At 37.3% G+C, this 17,449-nt stretch overlaps 1 protein-coding gene across 1 annotated transcript; it reads left to right on the forward strand.

Annotated features, from left to right (window-relative positions):
• Window positions 1-297: 297 nt before the first annotated feature.
• LOC125917339 (bile acid receptor-like) lies at window positions 298-16,458 on the forward strand (the record flags this gene model as incomplete). The annotated part of the gene is made up of 3 exons (XM_049623570.1): window positions 298-466; window positions 14,150-14,263; window positions 15,705-16,458. Coding segments are annotated over 3 exons (522 nt in total), but the record flags the coding sequence as incomplete, so codon positions are not given.
• Between the last annotated feature and the right edge of the window lie 991 nt (window positions 16,459-17,449).

A 17,449-nucleotide genomic window follows, 5' to 3' on the forward strand; every position in this document is an offset into this window, starting at 1 on the left:
AATCTGTTTGCTTCTAACTTCTGAGTTACTTCATTTGAATCAGCCTTCACTGCCATTATATGTATTTTTGGTGTGGATAGGACGTTCTTTTTTACCCAACTTGTACAACTTGTACAACAACTCAATAAGATAAAAGTCAGCTTCTATTTGGGACAGAAAAATCGATTTTTAGTGACTCAACCTGACTACCCAATCTTAAAACAATTACAAAATAACTTTAAGGAAATGTTTTATCAATGGGGATGATAATGATGATGAAATATTGTTATATAGCATTCACAGTTCCTTGATACTTGATTTGATTATCATCTTCATCCAGGATTTCAGACTTTGGACCATGAAGATCAAATTGCTTTGCTGAAAGGGTCTGCAGTAGAAGCTATGTTCCTCCGTTCAGCTGAGATTTTCAATAAGAAGCTTCCAGCTGGACATGCTGACCTATTGGAAGAAAGAATTCGGAGGAGCGGTATGTGATTTGGTTAATGGTAAAGAGTTTGCTCCTGCAAGTAAGCATTCCATGAAGGCAGGCTTCTTACCTATCTTATGCAAAGTTACATTCGCATTGTGACTAGTACGGTGAATGACTCTAAAAAGATATGTGTTAAATAGATGAGGCTTTTTGTTTTTAATTTTTTAAATATTTATTTATTTTTGAGAGAGAGACAGATAGAGTGTGAGTGGGGCAAGGGTGGAGAGAGTGGGAGTTAGAGAATCTGAAGAAAGCTCCAGGCTCTGGGCTGTCAGCACAGAGCCTGATGTGGGGCTCACACTCATGAACAGTGAGATCATGACCTGAGCTGAAGTCTGAGCTCAAGTCTTATGCTTAACTGATTGAGCCACTCAGGTGCCCTTAGATGAGGCTTTTAGAGGGTTGCTTCACATGTCCTTGTTGTAGTAACAAAATACTAAAAATACTCTTTGCCCTATACTAAGATTAAGGGCCAAAGGAGGAATTTTTAGAAGTTTGGAAAATTAGATAAAAAAACATAGCATAAAGGAGTTGGGATTATTCAGTCGAAAAAAAAATTCACTTGTTCAAAATCTTCATGTATGAAAGACTGTGGCTCAAACTATTATCCATCTCTATTCAAAGCAAAATAAAAATAATTATTAATAGCAACATTTATATATCATTATCATTAGGTTTTAGACACTGTTCTAAATAATTTACATACATGATTTCATCAGAATCTTGCAGTCTTATGAAATAAGTACCATTATTATTCAAAATTTATCGATAAGGAAACTGACACAGAGAGTGGTTAATAACTTTCCCAGAGACAGACAGGAAGTCTGACTTCAGAAGCTGTGTGTCTAAGCCACTATGCTACATGCCTCTCAAGAGACAAAATGAAATAATAGTATGAGTTGAACTTATTATGGAGGAATACTGCGACAGAAAGGGTTAAGAGACATTGCAATACATTTCCTGGAATTCTGTGCAGTTTATCTTAGAAGAGTCTTAAAATAGGGTAAGTGCTTGTTTTCCTGAGATACTTTCTATATGGGTTGGGAGGGGAGAGATGAATGAGAAGAAATGATGTCTCAAGATCCTTTCTTCCCAAAGTATCCTTCTATGAAAGACTAGAACAAAGTTTAGGTACTTATAAAATCAGTGTTTTAGAACAGAGGTTGGAAGGAAAGTTTGTAGGAAGTTCTGCATTTGTTATATAAGAAAAATAATTGAAAAATTGGAAATTATTTTTTAAAAGCAGCCATCCATAGTCATTGTGTTTTTTTAAACACTGAAAGTATAATTATCATTATTGATAGATTTAAAGAATATACATTTAAAATATGCATTATTTGTATATATCATTGATTTACTAGTTTAACATGTACTTAAGGGCAAGCTACTATGGAGGCAGTAAAGAGAGGAATCAGATGCGTTCCTTCTCCTATAAAGCTTACAGTCTAGTAGGAAGACATGAACTTTACATAGGTAGTTATAAAAAAATGTGGAAGAGAACTGAGAGAAAGGTGACTCCTAGTTGGTAGGGCTCTGGAAGATTTCACTGGCAAACTGGGCCTTGAATGGTATTAGATGTGGATATTTAGGATAGAGGTACAAGAAAGAAGGACCAACCCAAGCAAAGGATTGAGGCAAGAAAGCCCAGGTTATGCATTCAAAGAAGAATGAATAGTTGAGTGTATTTAGATTAAGGGTTACATTAAAGGGAAATAGAATTTTTAAAAAGAATCAAATGGTTGAGGGCCTTGAATGCTGGGCTAAAGGTTTTATTCTTTATTTTATAAGAAATAGGGGACACTGGGGCACCTGGGTGGCTCAGTTAGTTAAGCATCTGACTTTGGCTCTGGTCATGATCTCATGGTTCATGGGTTCGAGCCCCGTGTCAGGCTCTATGCTGACAGCTCAGAGCCTGGAACCTGCTTCGGATTCTGTGTCTCCCTCTTTCTCTGCGCCTCCTCTGCTCACTTTCTGTCTGTCTGTCTGTCTGTCTGTCTCTCTCTCTCTTAAAAATAAAACACTAAAAAAAAAAAAAAAAGAAACAGGGAGACACTGAAGATTTTTGAGCAGGGGAGGAAAAACATCAACATCATGCTTTACAAATCTTCCAGCAACACCAGTCAGAAGGCAAAGGTTTCACGAATGTGCTGCCAGAAGAAATGGAAAGAAGGGAAAGGATCTGAGAAATAGATTGTTGGAGATTTTCACCTTTTGAAAGACAGTGTATTATAAAGAAATATAGATTCTTGTCCTGGACAGATTTTATTTTACATGTTCTGGAATGTACAGTGTGTGTGTGTGTGTGTGTGTGTGTGTGTGTGTGTCCGTCTGTCCCTCCATCCATCTGTCCAGGATGCTGGGAGTAAGGGAGAAGAATTGAATCAGGTAACCTCCATGGCACCATCTAGTTGTATAAGCCTTACTGGTTGCCTTCTCTTAACTAATCAATATTTCTGATTGCTGGTTTAGCCAGTCAGGCAGGCAGCTCCTTGAGTATCTTGATTTTTTTTTTATTGTGGTAAGAACACTTAGCATGAGATCTATCCTCTTAACAAAATTTTAAGTATACAACACAGAATTGTTGCCTATAGGTACAATGTTGTATAGTAGATCTCTAGAACTTATTTATCTTGCTTAACTGAAACTTTATGGCCATTGATTAGGAGAGGAAAATAAGTTACTGATCAATAGGCACATTAAAGGAGATCTTTCCAATCAACAAATATCCATTGAATACTTACTTTGTGCCAAGCACTGTGTGATTATTGAGGGTATGGAGATGAGGAAATGTCTTTGTCCTCAGGGAGCTTACTGACTAGTGGGAAAGAGCTATAAGCAAAGGATTCCAAATCAAGGTGCAGTGTAATAAGGACTATGAGGAATGTATGTTGAAATATGAAATAGAAGCATAAAATTGAAAAATGAAATAGAAGCATAAAGATGTGCTTGCCTTTCTATGTGAGCTTACTTGGTGAGTCAGAAAAGGCTTGCAAAGTTGACAAGTGAATCATGGTTAGGAACTTGTCAAGCCACAAAAGCCTGAGAATGGCATTCCAAGAGATATATCCATTAAATTATAGTAATATAGAAATTACAAGTGCAAAGATGAGGAGGTATGTGAGAGCATCCATGTAGAGGACTCACAAATACCTTGATATTGCTAAAAATAATATTTGTGAAGGTGAAATGTGGTAACCGCTAGATTTTTAAGGATGTTGAACACCACAAAAGTAGTTTAATGTAGTTCTTATATAATGGGGAGTCTTCTGTAATGTTCGGAGCCTGTGTGACATGACCATACCAGTACTGTAGAAAGATCTTTTGAGCAGTAATATGAAGGAAAGTTTGGAGGGATTGAGATAAGAAGCAGGTCCCTATAAAGAAATCAGTGCAAAAACTAGGTGAGAAATGGTGAGGGTCTTGCAGGTTAAAAAATAGGTAATAAAAAAGAAAAAAACTTGCTTGATTAGCGTAGGTTTCAGAACTTGTGATTTTGCAAATTTCAGAAAAGTTCAAGAATGAAGTTTTCCATAAGAAGAACTGTATAAATAAATATGCATGCCTCCAGTTCACAAATAGATTACTTTATCCAAACATCAACCACATATTGTAACAATAAAAACCATTCAAACTTGCATGCTGCTTCATATTTTATTATCTATAATGATGCTTCCATTTATTAATATTTATGAATTTGCTTCTTCCAGTGGATTTTCAGAACATTGCCTCTTCCACACACCACATAGAACCATGATCTTGCAAGATGACCTTTCAGAATAACTTTTTATTCTTGTGCAAATATAACATATTCTTTCTATTGTACCTTTAATTCTAGAGAAACATAATATCTCAAAGTTGCCCTGTTTATGCCTACAGAAGTCTTTAAAGAATACAATGTGAAATTTCTTTTTTTTCTTCATATTCATACTCTTTTGTTTGCTATTATTTTCTCAATTACATACACAAAAATACTGTCTCCTGAGATACATTTAATTAATGAGGGTTACAGTGTTTATATATGTTAATTGAAGCTTCAGAACATTATATCTGACATAACCTGTGGTTGGGTTGTTTCCATATAATTTTAGTGCCTCAATTATATTATTCCTAATGTAGTATTATGCAAACTAGGCTTTAAAGCTAAAATATTTATTAAAAATAGGAATAATCATATGATAAAATATGACAACACTATAATTGCTAACATTGAATGATTTTCTATTTTAACATTAAGGGAATGAGCAATAACTTTTCACAGACCAATGTAACTTGTTCTATTAACTTCAAATATAAATAACCACTGAAATTTATGGTATATTTTGGTCTTTTTTTGATCCCCATAACAGACATAAATGAAATATTCAATTTATTTGTATTTATCAGGATGACAATATCTCTTGTGATTTTTTCAATGCTTTCCTTTTATACACATCATCTTATTGTATTCACAGTGGCCCCAGAAGGTGGGTGCTATTGCTTTTATTTTATAGATGAGGAAACAGGCTTAGAGAGGCTGGTTGACCTGCCCAAAGACACACAACTAATCAGCAGATTGCCAAGAGATGAACACAGGTGATTCAATTCAAAGCTCAGTACTCTTTCTATATGTTTCACTCACCATGGCTTAATATTTGCTCTACTATCAGCTAGTAGGGAATACAAAGACCTAGTAAAACACAGATTCCTGCCCTTTGGTTGAGAGAGAAAGTATAAGCAATGAGTAGCAATTTGAAATTGGTTTTAAGTAAATGATAAATAGGATCAAGGAGGTTAGAGAAATGAGACATCCTTATTAGCATGGTAGAGTTGTAACTAGTTTACAGTAGCATAGTAAGGTGTGCTCTATGTAGTATACTGTGCTTATGTCTCTGCTCTTTAAATACACATGATTTCGTTGCTTTAGCTTTGGTAACAAATGAAAACAATTGGAAGAAGTAAATTTTCTAAAGAAGAAGATGTAAGCTGATTATCAGTTCAGATACTGACTTTGAAAAAAGGGTTGGAAATGTAAAGAACAAATGGCAGAATATTTGTAAAAAAGGTAAATGTGTAAGTCAAAATTTGGAGTTCTCAACACCTCTCATTTTGTTTTTCATAGTGGTCATGTGGTAGTTTTGGCATGGAAAAATTTGGGATTCAAACTGTAGGAAAAATCTTTTTCAAAATAAGAGAAAGTGTTAAATTGATACAAGAGTCAGCCTTTTCAATGGCTCTCAACTGTATTCCCTAAGCCTTTTATACTTGTCCAGTATTGGACATTATGTATTTATTTATGTATCTGCCCCTTCCATTAATCCATTAACTGCTAGAAGATTATTCCCAGCGTTATCATAGTGCATGGCACACATTTGTCATACAAAAATTGGTGAATTTTGTTGGGATGAATCTGGAACTTGACAATCCAGACACTGGCAATTCCTAAGCACCAGTAAGATCTAATAATTTAGCCAGATAACTTTTAACCACTAGGACTAATGGAAAGTGTTTATTAAGTATTTCAAATTAAATCTTTTATATTGAAAGTAGTTATTTTTTGAATTGCCAATCTGATGGCAGCTTTTTACTTAAGGCCAACAGTATGGCACAAATGACTCACTAGGTAGAATTTAGCAGTTGAAGTAGAGGTTAGGGTCCAATCTCTTAACACCATGAAAATGTTTCCATTTTCTAATGGCCTCCCTTGCCACCATTACATCTCAGAACTATGTGACCTTCATTGAAAAGAACTAGCAAAACATAATATTGCCCAATTTAACAAACAATTGTTATTCTTAACCATGTCTCCAGTAGGATGATAGTTACTGAGAATACAGAGGTGGATAAGAAACATCTATGGAGCACCATTTAGTGGTCAGGCAGTGTGTCAGGCACTGGGAATACAGCATTAGTTCCTGTTCGCATAAAAATTTTTTATGGCATTTCACACTCTAATGGGAAAGAGATATGAATTCTGATACATGCAATAGAATTGAACCTACAGAAGGGAGAAAATAATTATGCTTCCCGGTGACAGGGAAACCTCCACAGAGGAAGCAAAATTTGAATGTTGCCTTGAAAAATGAATGGTGTGTCTTAGCCTCACAGGGATCCTACCTTATACTTCAGACCCAAAAGCATGAAAACATTAAAAATGTATCTTATGTGTTAGAGGAACTATCTGTTAGGATGCTCTTGGCTGACAATCACAGGAAATCCAATTCCATATGGCCTGAAAAAGTAAAGACATTGACTCAAATGAAAAACCCAGAGGAAGGGTGACAGCAAAATTGGTTAATTAAAGGGATCAACACATTATCAGAAACATAGGTCTTTTTTCATCTTTCTGCTCTGCTATTCTTGGTGTATTGGCTTTACCCTCAGGCTGATTCTCTTCCTGGCCAGAGCATTTCCAGGCATCATATGTGGTGCAACAATGGCCAAAGGAAAAAGAAACTCAATGTAGAAACTTAATGGTCTCTTCCTGAGTGTAGAAATCTTTCTTGAGAGCTCCTGAGTAGACTCCCCTTTGTCGCATTGGTCAGAATTGTACTGTCACTGACTAACCAACCTCTGACAAGAGAAATGAGACCAAGGGGGGGCTGGACCTTGGGCTGGAGTTTCAATCTGTCTTTGCCATAGTACATGGCCATAAGGTTAGGGTCGGGGGAGGTAGATAAGCTGTGTAGACAATGACCTGAATCAGCTTCAGGAACCAAGAGTGGAAGTCATTAGTTCATAGGGAAACTACTGGATGGAGTAGTTAGATGGAGAGAGCTTAGTTTGGAAGGAAAGCAGAAAGCAAACATTGCTTTGTGTGCCATGTCAGAGACTTATACCTTAACTTCTATGCTATGGGGCGGCATCATTTCTAGAAAAATGTCAAATTATATGGTTTTGAGCAAATAGTATCATTTTTAATAAGATTCTTGGTCTATCTTGATCAAACCAATTATAATATATCAGATAGAGGTATTTAAAATACCAGGAATTTTTTTTAACTTAATAAATACAAAAAAACAAATTTTAGTTTATGAGTTTTCATTCAAATAGATCTTTGACATGACAAATATAATTTTATTGGTATTTAAAATTAGGTCCAAACTATCAATCTCAGAAATTGTTTGTCAGCACACACTCTTTCCTTTCCTTTTCTCCTCTTCTTTCCCTCAATGAAGGGGTGGGAATTTTCTTACATAATACGTATTCTTGTATCACACATACACACCCCTCTGCTTTATTTTTTTTCCCAGTCAAAACTTGGAAGATAATTAGGAAATGAAAGACATTTACATTCAAAATAACTGAAAATAGCAGAGTTAATTCTATCAAATAGTTTTTCTCTCAAGGAATATTTCTGATTTTAAAATAATTTATAAATTACATACCTCTTTTTTTTTTTAAGGCAAAACAAGAAACAGGAGTGCAAACAAACTTTTTTTTTTTTTTTTTATAACTTTGCACTTTTCCACAGTAGTCTTTGTCCTTAAGTTAGAAAATAGCCCCCCCTTGTGACCAAAAATCAGCTAATTGGGCAAAAGAGCAAAAAACAAAACTTTAAGCAAGTCTCCAGAGAGGAGGAGGCAGAAAATCAAGAAAAGACTGCCCCTTCAGAATGATGTTAGTGTTACATTTCTTAGGTTAGAAATTGCTGGTTCGTAAACACTTAAAATACCCCTTTGTTGATGGTGCTGTGGTTAATTCTGATTATTAACTCTAATTCCAAAAGCAGATTTATATTTGATCTATCCTGTAGGAAATTTATTTTTATAACATTCTATTTCTTACATTTATAATGTATATTCACTGTTGGCTTGTAGAACATGTACAATATGAACAATCATAACCAACATCTTTACTTTTTTTTTTTTCCTGAAAACTATTAACAATAATGAGGTCGCTAATGAAGGTAGCATTTTTGGTAGGTTAATGGGGATTTAGAAAGACAAAATAGATGGGCGCCTGGGTGGCTCAGTCGGTTAAGCATCCAACTTCAGCTCAGATCATGACCTCATAGTTCGTAGGTTTGAGCCTCGCGTTGGGCTCTGTGCTGACTGCTCAGAGCCTGGAGCCTGCTTCAGATTCTGTGTCTCCCTCTCTCTCTCTGCCCCTCCCCTGCTTACTCTCTGTCTTTCAAAAATAAATAAACATTAAAAAAATTTAAAAAAAGAAAGACAAAATAGAAAATTAGGTAGTCAAAGATAATTTCTAAAATTTAAATATTTTCAAATCAGCTGCCTTTAATATTATCCCTATATCCTTGTAAACTATTTTTAAAAATAGCAGAATCATGAATTACTATTTTGGGTAGCCAGATATGATGGCCGTAGTCCCTGAATGCTGAAGAAAGCCTAAAGACTGCCATTTTTCTTTTTTAAAGTGAAATAGAACACCCTTGCCAAGAAAATATAGATGTAGTTAAGCTTTAACACCTAGAAAAATACTGAAGCAAATCTCTGATCGGCCAATTTGGATTCATCTCTAGGAAAGTGCAGAATATAAAAACAAAACAAAAATGTAGCTTTGTAAACACAAAAGTACATGAGCTTAATCAAACTAAAATTAAGATGAACTGAGATTAAAATGAACTACTGAAGTAAAATTAATCCAATTTCCTGAATAACAATAATAGTTATTATTAGTATTTGCTCTAACATTTATTGAGGGTTTATTATTAACCAGGCATTATGCTAAGCACTCCACGCATATTATCTCATACAATATAACAACTTCTTATTGTTATAATTCACATTTCACAAATGAAGAAATTGAGGTTTATGGAGTTTAAGTTCTGTGACTAAGATCAAATCATATGTCAAATTTCAAACTCATGAGCTGTGGTTCTCTGGGCAAATGAGATAACCTCACAGCACCTACCTCATGAGGTATTAGGAAGATTAAATGAATTATAGCATAAGAAGTGCTTGGAACAGTGTATAATACATAATGAGTACTCAATAAATATGGATCCTACTATTACTACCATTATCAGGTAGGTGAGTAGTGGGTGGGTACAGGTCTTGGAGCTTCCTATGTAAAAAGGAAGAACATTTATGCCAAAAGCCACTGAGAGTTTTTGAAGATTTGTAAAAATTGAGGAGACAGGGTGTGATTTGAATTTTGAGATTCTGGGACCAAACTGAAGACTGAGGAGGCAGTCCGGATGAAAAGAAATAAGGACTGAAACTAAGTCAATTCTAGAGGTTGTGGAGAGGAGAGAGAACACCTAGGGAGAGTTATCATGCTGAATCATAGGACTTGGCACCTAACTGGGTTAGAGAGAGGGCCAAATCTCAGTTGTCAGGCAGAAGAAAGTGTATGGGTAAAGATATGTCACTGAGAATGGGAATATCAGGAAAGAGGTGGATTTGGAGGAAGATGAGGAGTTTAGTTCTGTACATGGTATCTTTGGTTTTAGACATGTAAGTTTGAAGAGAACAGCCAAGTACCAATGCCCTAGTAAGCACTGGAACTGAGAAGAATCTTAGCCAATGTATTAAGTCAAGATGTTTATACCTCTGGGCTTAAGAACAGTAATTTTTTTTTTATTGATTATTTAAGATGCTACCTATACCTTAATTACAGATTGTCACAAACTTTGACTCTGGAGTTCTCTCTTGTCCAGCAAGACAGCAGACACAGAATTGAATACAAGAGAGGCTAATGTTCGGGAGGAGACAAGAGCCCCGAGAAAGGGTCCTTGCTCCATATTATTAGGATCAGAAGGCTTACAAACGTGATGGATGTGCAAAAAGAGATAATAAAACAGTGATCATTAACTCAAGTGTGTGAGAGAAAGGGGTTTTCAAAGATATGTGGTATTTGGGATTTCAGTCAATACAAAACAGAATTGCAGCACCGAGCAGACGGCTGTTTACTGTAGGTGCCAGGTGCCATGTCTGTTTACCTTAACTTGTCTAGGGGATAAGACAGATGGAGGATGCTATCTCAGGGTTAACAAGGCATTTATGTGTGTGTGTGTGTGTGTGTGTGTGTGTGTGTGTCTTTATTTATTTATTTATTTATTTTTGTTTTTACTGATTAGCTCCAGGTAATTTTGCCTTGCTGTGGAGGTCTTTTTTTTTTATTAAATATAATTTATTGTCAAATTGGTTTCCATACAACACCCAGTGCTCATCCCTACAGGTGCCCTCCTAAATGCCCATAACCCACTTTCTCTTCTCCCCCACCCCCCCACCAACCCTCAGTTTGGTCTCAGTATTTAAGAGTCTCTTATGGTTTGCCTCCCTCCCTCTCTGTAACTTTTTTTTTCCCCTTCCCCTCCCCCATGGTCTTCTGTTAAGTTTCTCAGGATCCACATAAGAGTGAAAACATATTGTATCTGTCTTTCTCTGCCTGACTTATTTCACTTAGCCTAATACCCTCCAGTTCCATCCAGGTTGCTACAAATGGCCAGATTTCATTCTTTCTTACTGCCAAGTAGTATTCCATTGTATATATAAACCACAACTTCTTTATCCATTCATCAGTTGATGGACATTTAGGCTCCTTCCATAATTTGGCTATTGTTGAAAGTGCTGCTATAAACATTGGGGGTACAAGTGCCCCTATGCATCAGCACTCCTGTATCCCTTGGGTAAATTCCTAGCAGTGCTATTGCTGGGTCATAGGGTAGATCTATTTTTAATTTTTTGAGGAATCTCCACCCTATTTTCCAGAGTGGCTGCACCAGTTTGCATGCCCACCAACAGTGCAAGAGGGTTCCCGTTTCTCCACATCCTCTCCAGCATCTATAGTCTCCTGATTTGTTCATTTCAGCCACTCTGACTGGCGTGAGGTGGTGTCTCAGTGTGGTTTTGATTTGTATTTCCCTGATGATGAGTGACGTTGAGCATCTTTTCATGTGTCTGTTGGCCATCTGGATGTCTCCTTTAGAAAAGTGTCTATTCATGTCTTCTGCCTATTTCTTCACTGGATTATTTGTTTTTCGGGTGTGGAGTTTGGTGAGTTCTTTATAGATTTTGGATACTAGCCCTTTATCTGATGTGTCATTTGCAAATATCTTTTCCCATTCTGTCAGTTGCCTTTTAGTTTTGTTGGTTGTTTCCTTTGTAGTGCAGAGCTTTTTATCTTCATGAGGTCCCAATAGTTCATGTTTGCTTTTAATTCCCTTGCCTTTGGAGATGTGTCGAGTAAGAAATTGCTGCGACTGAGGTCAAAGAGGTTTTTTCCTGCTTTTTCCTCTAGGGTTTTGATGGTTTCCTGTCCCATACTCAGGTCCATCATCCATTTTGAGTTTATTTTTGTGAATGGTGTAAGAAAGTGGTCTAGTTTCATTCTTCTGCATGTTGCTGTCCAATTCTCCCAGCACCATTTGTTAAAGAGACTGTCTTTTTTCCATTGGATATTCTTTCCTGCTTTGTCAAAGATTAGTTGACCATACATTTGTGAGTCCAATTCTGGGGTCTCTGTTCTATTCCATTGGTCTATGTGTCTGTTTTTGTGCCAATACCATGCTCTCTTGATGATTACAGCTTTGTAGTAGAGGCTAAAGTCTGGGATTGTGATGCCTTCCATTTTGGTTTTCTTCTTCAAGATTACTTTGGCTATTTGGGGTCTTTTGTGGTTCCATATAAATTTTAGGATTGTTTGTTCTAGCCTCGAGAAGAATGCTGGTGCAATTTTGATTGGAATTGCATTGAATGTGTAGATTGCTTTGGGTAGTATTGACATTTTGACAGTATTTATTCTTCCAATCCATGAGCATGGAATGTTTTTCCATTTCTTTGTATCTTCTTCAATTTCCTTCATAAGCTTTCTATAGTTTTCAGCATACAGATCTTTTACATGTTTGATTAGGTTTTATTCCTAGGTATTTTATGCTTCTTGGTGCAATTGTGAATGGGATCAGTTTCTTTATTTCTCTTTCTGTTGCTTCATTATTGGTGTATAAAAATGCAACCGATTTCTATACATTAATTTTGTACCCTGCCACTTTGCTGAATTCATGTATCAGTTCTAGCAGACTTTTGGTGGAGCCTTTCAGGTTTTCCATGTAGAATATCATGTTGTCTGTGAAAAGTGAAAGTTTGACTTCGTCTTTGCTAATGTTGATGCCTTTGATTTCATTTGTCTGTTTAGACAAACCAATAACCAGGGTAACCAGCCTAGAGGAGGGAAGAGATAAGGAGGAAAAATGGCGGGGAGAATATATCTGTATATCCAGAATTGACCTGGAATTAATCCAGGCAATGCTGCAGCACTGGTCTAGAGGAGCTGTCCATCTGGTTAAACAGGGTCTGTCTTGCTCCAGTAGATACACAGTTACCCAGTGTGGAGGGGCATGGTTTGGTTTGGTGTAGTCTGGTCCTGCCTCCACTGTGGGGCCCTCGGATGATCCCTGAAGCCCTGCCTTGGTGGTGGTGGTGGTGGGGGGGAATGGCGATCCCCCAGTCTCTTCTCCATGGACCCGGTAGACTCCGTTTGAGTCATCCTCACTGTGCCATGGGCCCAGACGGGGCTGTCCTTCTCGCTCTACCAACTCCCCTGACCCTGGACTTGGCTGGGAATCAAAGACCCACTCCATGCGCTCTGACACTGGGGAAGCGCCTCTCTGTGTGGCACAATATGTGGTCTTAGTTGGCTTTGTCTGTGCCGCAGCACTTCAGGGAGGGTTGCCTTCTACTGCGGACTGCCCCGCCAACCTCGCTGGGCCCTGGGGGTGGTGGATGCAGGCAGGCTTTGCCTTTTCCCACAGTGCTCCTGAGAGGGGGCCACTTTCTCCTACTGCAGACTGCTCCCCTGATCTACCCCCAAACCCAGGGCTGGCTCCCCACTTCCCCAGGTGCACAAACAGGGAGCCAGCCGCAGTCTGAAGAAAACCCTGCAGTTAGAGATAGGATCCCTCCTCAGTCCCAGTCCGAGGTTTTTCTCTTGTCCAGATACAGTCCTACACTTCCCCAGCTGCTCTTTCTCTGCCTTTTGTCTCTCCGCAGAAGGGGATCCCTCCCCTCCATGTCTATGTGGCCTGTTTTATCTTCCCCAATTCACAATCACCCACCTATTGTTTCTCAAGTTGTCCCATTTTCTTCCTGGTAGATTCAGTCTCTTTTCCTCCCAGACTGTTGGGGTTCAAAGTCCTTTGGCTTCAGAACTTCTTTGTTTGAGAGATGCGGGATCCCCCTACTTCTCTGCCATGTTGGGCCAGTGGGGAGGAGGTCTTTTTTGCCCTCTTCACCTGTTTACCTATTCTAGGAAGCTTTAGTCCTGTGGAAGCAGATTTCTGCTATACTCTTTGTTCTACACTGGGCCGCTTTTGCCCTGTGGCCACTTTCTGCTCTAAGCCTTGTTAACCCATTGGTGCAAGATCAGGGAATTCTTAAGCCTATTCCCCACAATAGATATTAATATTAAAAAGATTAACCATACCCCATCCAGAAAATGGTGAAGTTGGGAGATTCTTTGGGTGATTCAAGAACATTATGATTTATTGTTGGACAGGAGTGACTAAAATAAAGGCATTGCTGAAATCAAGGACACACAAATCACTGATTAAGTTATATATTGAGGATTTTGTTAACTGACCTTCTTTGCAATGACCTGCCTTTGATTGGACAAATAAAATATAGACATTATTTGTGCATAAATATTAACATGTGCATGTATATATGTTTGTAGTTTCTCACTTTTTAGTCACTCAAAAATTTAACTATGCCTCTGTAATTTTTCATCTTTCCCCCATAGGTATCTCTGATGAGTATATAACACCTATGTTTAGTTTTTATAAAAGTGTTGCAGAATTGAAAATGACTCAAGAAGAGTATGCTCTGCTTACAGCAATTGTTATCCTCTCTCCAGGTAATTTTATTGTTATGTTTTTATCTTTATGCCATTTGTTTATTCTCCTCCCTCTCCAGTATAATAGCAATAAAATTTCTTAAAGAAAAGTGTAGAAGACACAGAGGCATAAAGAAAAAATAAAATGGCCTGTAATTCCACTACTCAAATGGAATCATTGTTAATATTTCAGTGTAGTTCTTCCCAGCCTTTCTTGTAAACATTAAAGTCTTTCACTGAATAATTGAGTTTGGAGCACCTACTATGTACTAAACATGGTTCCAGACAATGGAGGATACAGCAGTAAAGAAACAGGCCAAATATAGCTACATAGAGCTTGCATCCTAGTAGGATGAGAAAGACAATAAATGAAGAAACAAAAATAACTTTCAGGAGGCGGTAATGGTAAAACAACTATAAAGATGAGGATATAAGGAAGGAAAGTGGCAGCAGAATGTTATAATTGGTGGGCAGGAAAGGCTTTTCTAAGGGATTGAAATTTGAACAGGGAAATAAAGGAAATTACATCCTTTTTAAACTTACTTTTTTTAAAGTTTATGTATGTATGTAGGTATGTGTGTATGTATGTATTTATTTATTGAGAGAAAGAGAGAGAAAGTACAAGGAGGAGAGCGACGGAGAGAGAAAAATCCCAAGCAGGCTCTGCACTATCAGAGTGGAGATGGAATGACATGGGGCTCAATTTCATGAACTGTGAGATCATGACCTGAGCCAAGATCAAGAGTTGGACGCTTAGCTGACTGAGCCACTCAGGTGCCCCTACATCTTTTTTAACATAATATAGAGCATAGTATCTTTTCTTTAAAGTTTATTTTCCCATGTCATTAAAAAATTATATTCGTAAAACTTTGTTGAAATATATGTATCCATCATATTTATCATATTAATGTACAATCACTTACTTAATTGTTACCATGTTTGGGTATTCAGGATGTTTCCAATATTTCAATATTAGCCTTAAACCATTTTTATATATAATATTGAGGCAGAAACTAGTTGTTACTTAATTTTTTTTACCATAAAACTTATAATTAAAAAAGTTTTTGGCCATATATACTAAAGCTACACACACACACACACACACACACACACACACACATGCACCCTATGACCTAGCAATTCTGCTACTTAGAATACACCCACTAGAAATGATGCTTATATCTACCATATGGGTTACCTTTGGGGGCATGGATTAAAAGGAGAATTTAGAGAGGCTTCTGTGGTGGGCCAGTAGATGTTCTATATCTTGATCTAGTTGTGATTACATGAATATATATGTGTGTGTGTGTGTGAAAATTCATCAAGTTGAATATGTTATTTGTACATTTAGAAGTGCACATTTGTAATTTACGTTGCAAGAAAGTTACCATTGCTATTATTATGCCAAATGAATACTTTTCCACTTTTTTATTTTGTCGTCTTATTTTAAACTTCAAAACAGACAGACAATACATAAAGGACAGAGAGGCAGTAGAGAAGCTTCAGGAACCACTGCTTGATGTGCTACAAAAGCTGTGCAAGATTTATCAGCCTGAAAATCCCCAACACTTTGCCTGTCTCCTGGGTCGACTGACTGAGTTGCGGACATTCAATCATCACCATGCCGAGATGCTGATGTCTTGGAGAGTAAATGACCACAAATTCACCCCACTTCTCTGTGAAATCTGGGATGTGCAGTGATGAGCATTGCAGGAGCAACAGCATCTAGTGATTTATTTTCCTTATAATATAAATCTGATGTATAACTTTCTTTTATTTCATTTGTACCTGGTTTCACACAAGAATTTTGATGAATATTTATGCAGTAATTATGTAACTTCTACCATTGTAAATATGAAGCTAGATAGGATTACTTTCTTTACATTGTATTTTACATGGCTTCAGGGATTCTTTCACTCTAAGTGGCATGCCCTGTTTGCCTAATCAAACTGATCATTCTTCACTTCTATCTTTTGAAATAGGGAAAATTTCATTTTGCTCTTTATCTTACCTTGTTGCATATATCTTATAAAAGAGTTGTGTTCAATTTTAGCAATAAACTGAGCATAATGGCAACAGGCTTTTCTTCCAGAACAAAATTTGAAAAATATACAAACTCATTTCTTTAAATGGTCAATGACATCATATGGGGCCCTGGGGTGGGGTGATGGATAAACTCTCACAGCACAAATGGTGTTCTAATCCTTGAAGAAGCCCTGGTGAATATTCATTTATTTGTAATAGCCCTCAGATTATTTCATTTGAAGTTCAAAGAGATAGCACACAGAAAAGTTAATGATTCTCACATGAAGTATTCCCTCAAGCAAACCCTTTCCACAATTAGGGACTTGAAGCAGTATTTACAAATCCAGAGTATGCAGATAACTCCAGTGATGGAATATTCCCTTTTCTCTCTTAAAAGTACTCACTATTGGCTTCAGTGCGTATAATCAATCTTTTTTTTTTTTTTTTTTATTTTTGGTTTGTTTTGTTTTGCTTTTGGAAAACACTCCTACAGCTGGGTGCACAGCTGTTGTATGCTTCCCCCAGAGCAGGAATTCCTTCATTTCCTTCATTCATTGTTATACTGTTGCATTCTTCTCCCCATTATCCTTTGGTGAACACAATAAAACACTTCTGTAAGTAATGGGCTTATATCTCCCTTTCTCCTGAAGTCAGTCAAAATGAAGCTTTGCTTAGCATGCAAAAGGTTTTTTGTATTCAAATATTAGAGCAACCCTGAAGTCCTAAGCATAGTGGAAAGAGGAATGGGTTGGGGCTAGTACTAGTTGGATTCCACTTGCTGCAACTTGAATCCCCATTAAGTAAAGATCCCTACAGGGACAAAGTAACTTCCAGGAGGGGTTTATAAAGAAGTGCAGAGGCAAGTTTTATGGGCTCACTGGGCAAGTCTTATGGAGGTGGGATTTCCCTTGGGCTTGGGAAGATAGCCAGGACTTCCATGGATCAGGGTGAAAGGGAGGAGGATTAAAGTGGAAGGGGTGGCAGGAACAAAAGCAAAGTGTAGGGAGTTGTGCAGATGTTAAAAAGCACAAGTAATCTGGGGAGAGATCTAGAGTGCACAACCCTTCTTGAGCCTCGGTTTCCCCATTGTGAAATGAAGATACCAGCCCCTACCATCTCAAGGGATTTAGTTCCCGAATGAAAAGCAAGTGGGAAGTTGCAGGCTCACCAAGGAAGAGGGCT

The sequence above is a fragment of the Panthera uncia genome, unplaced genomic scaffold (genome assembly GCF_023721935.1).
Source record: "Panthera uncia isolate 11264 unplaced genomic scaffold, Puncia_PCG_1.0 HiC_scaffold_1724, whole genome shotgun sequence".
In the NCBI taxonomy this organism is placed as follows: Eukaryota; Metazoa; Chordata; class Mammalia; order Carnivora; family Felidae; genus Panthera; species Panthera uncia.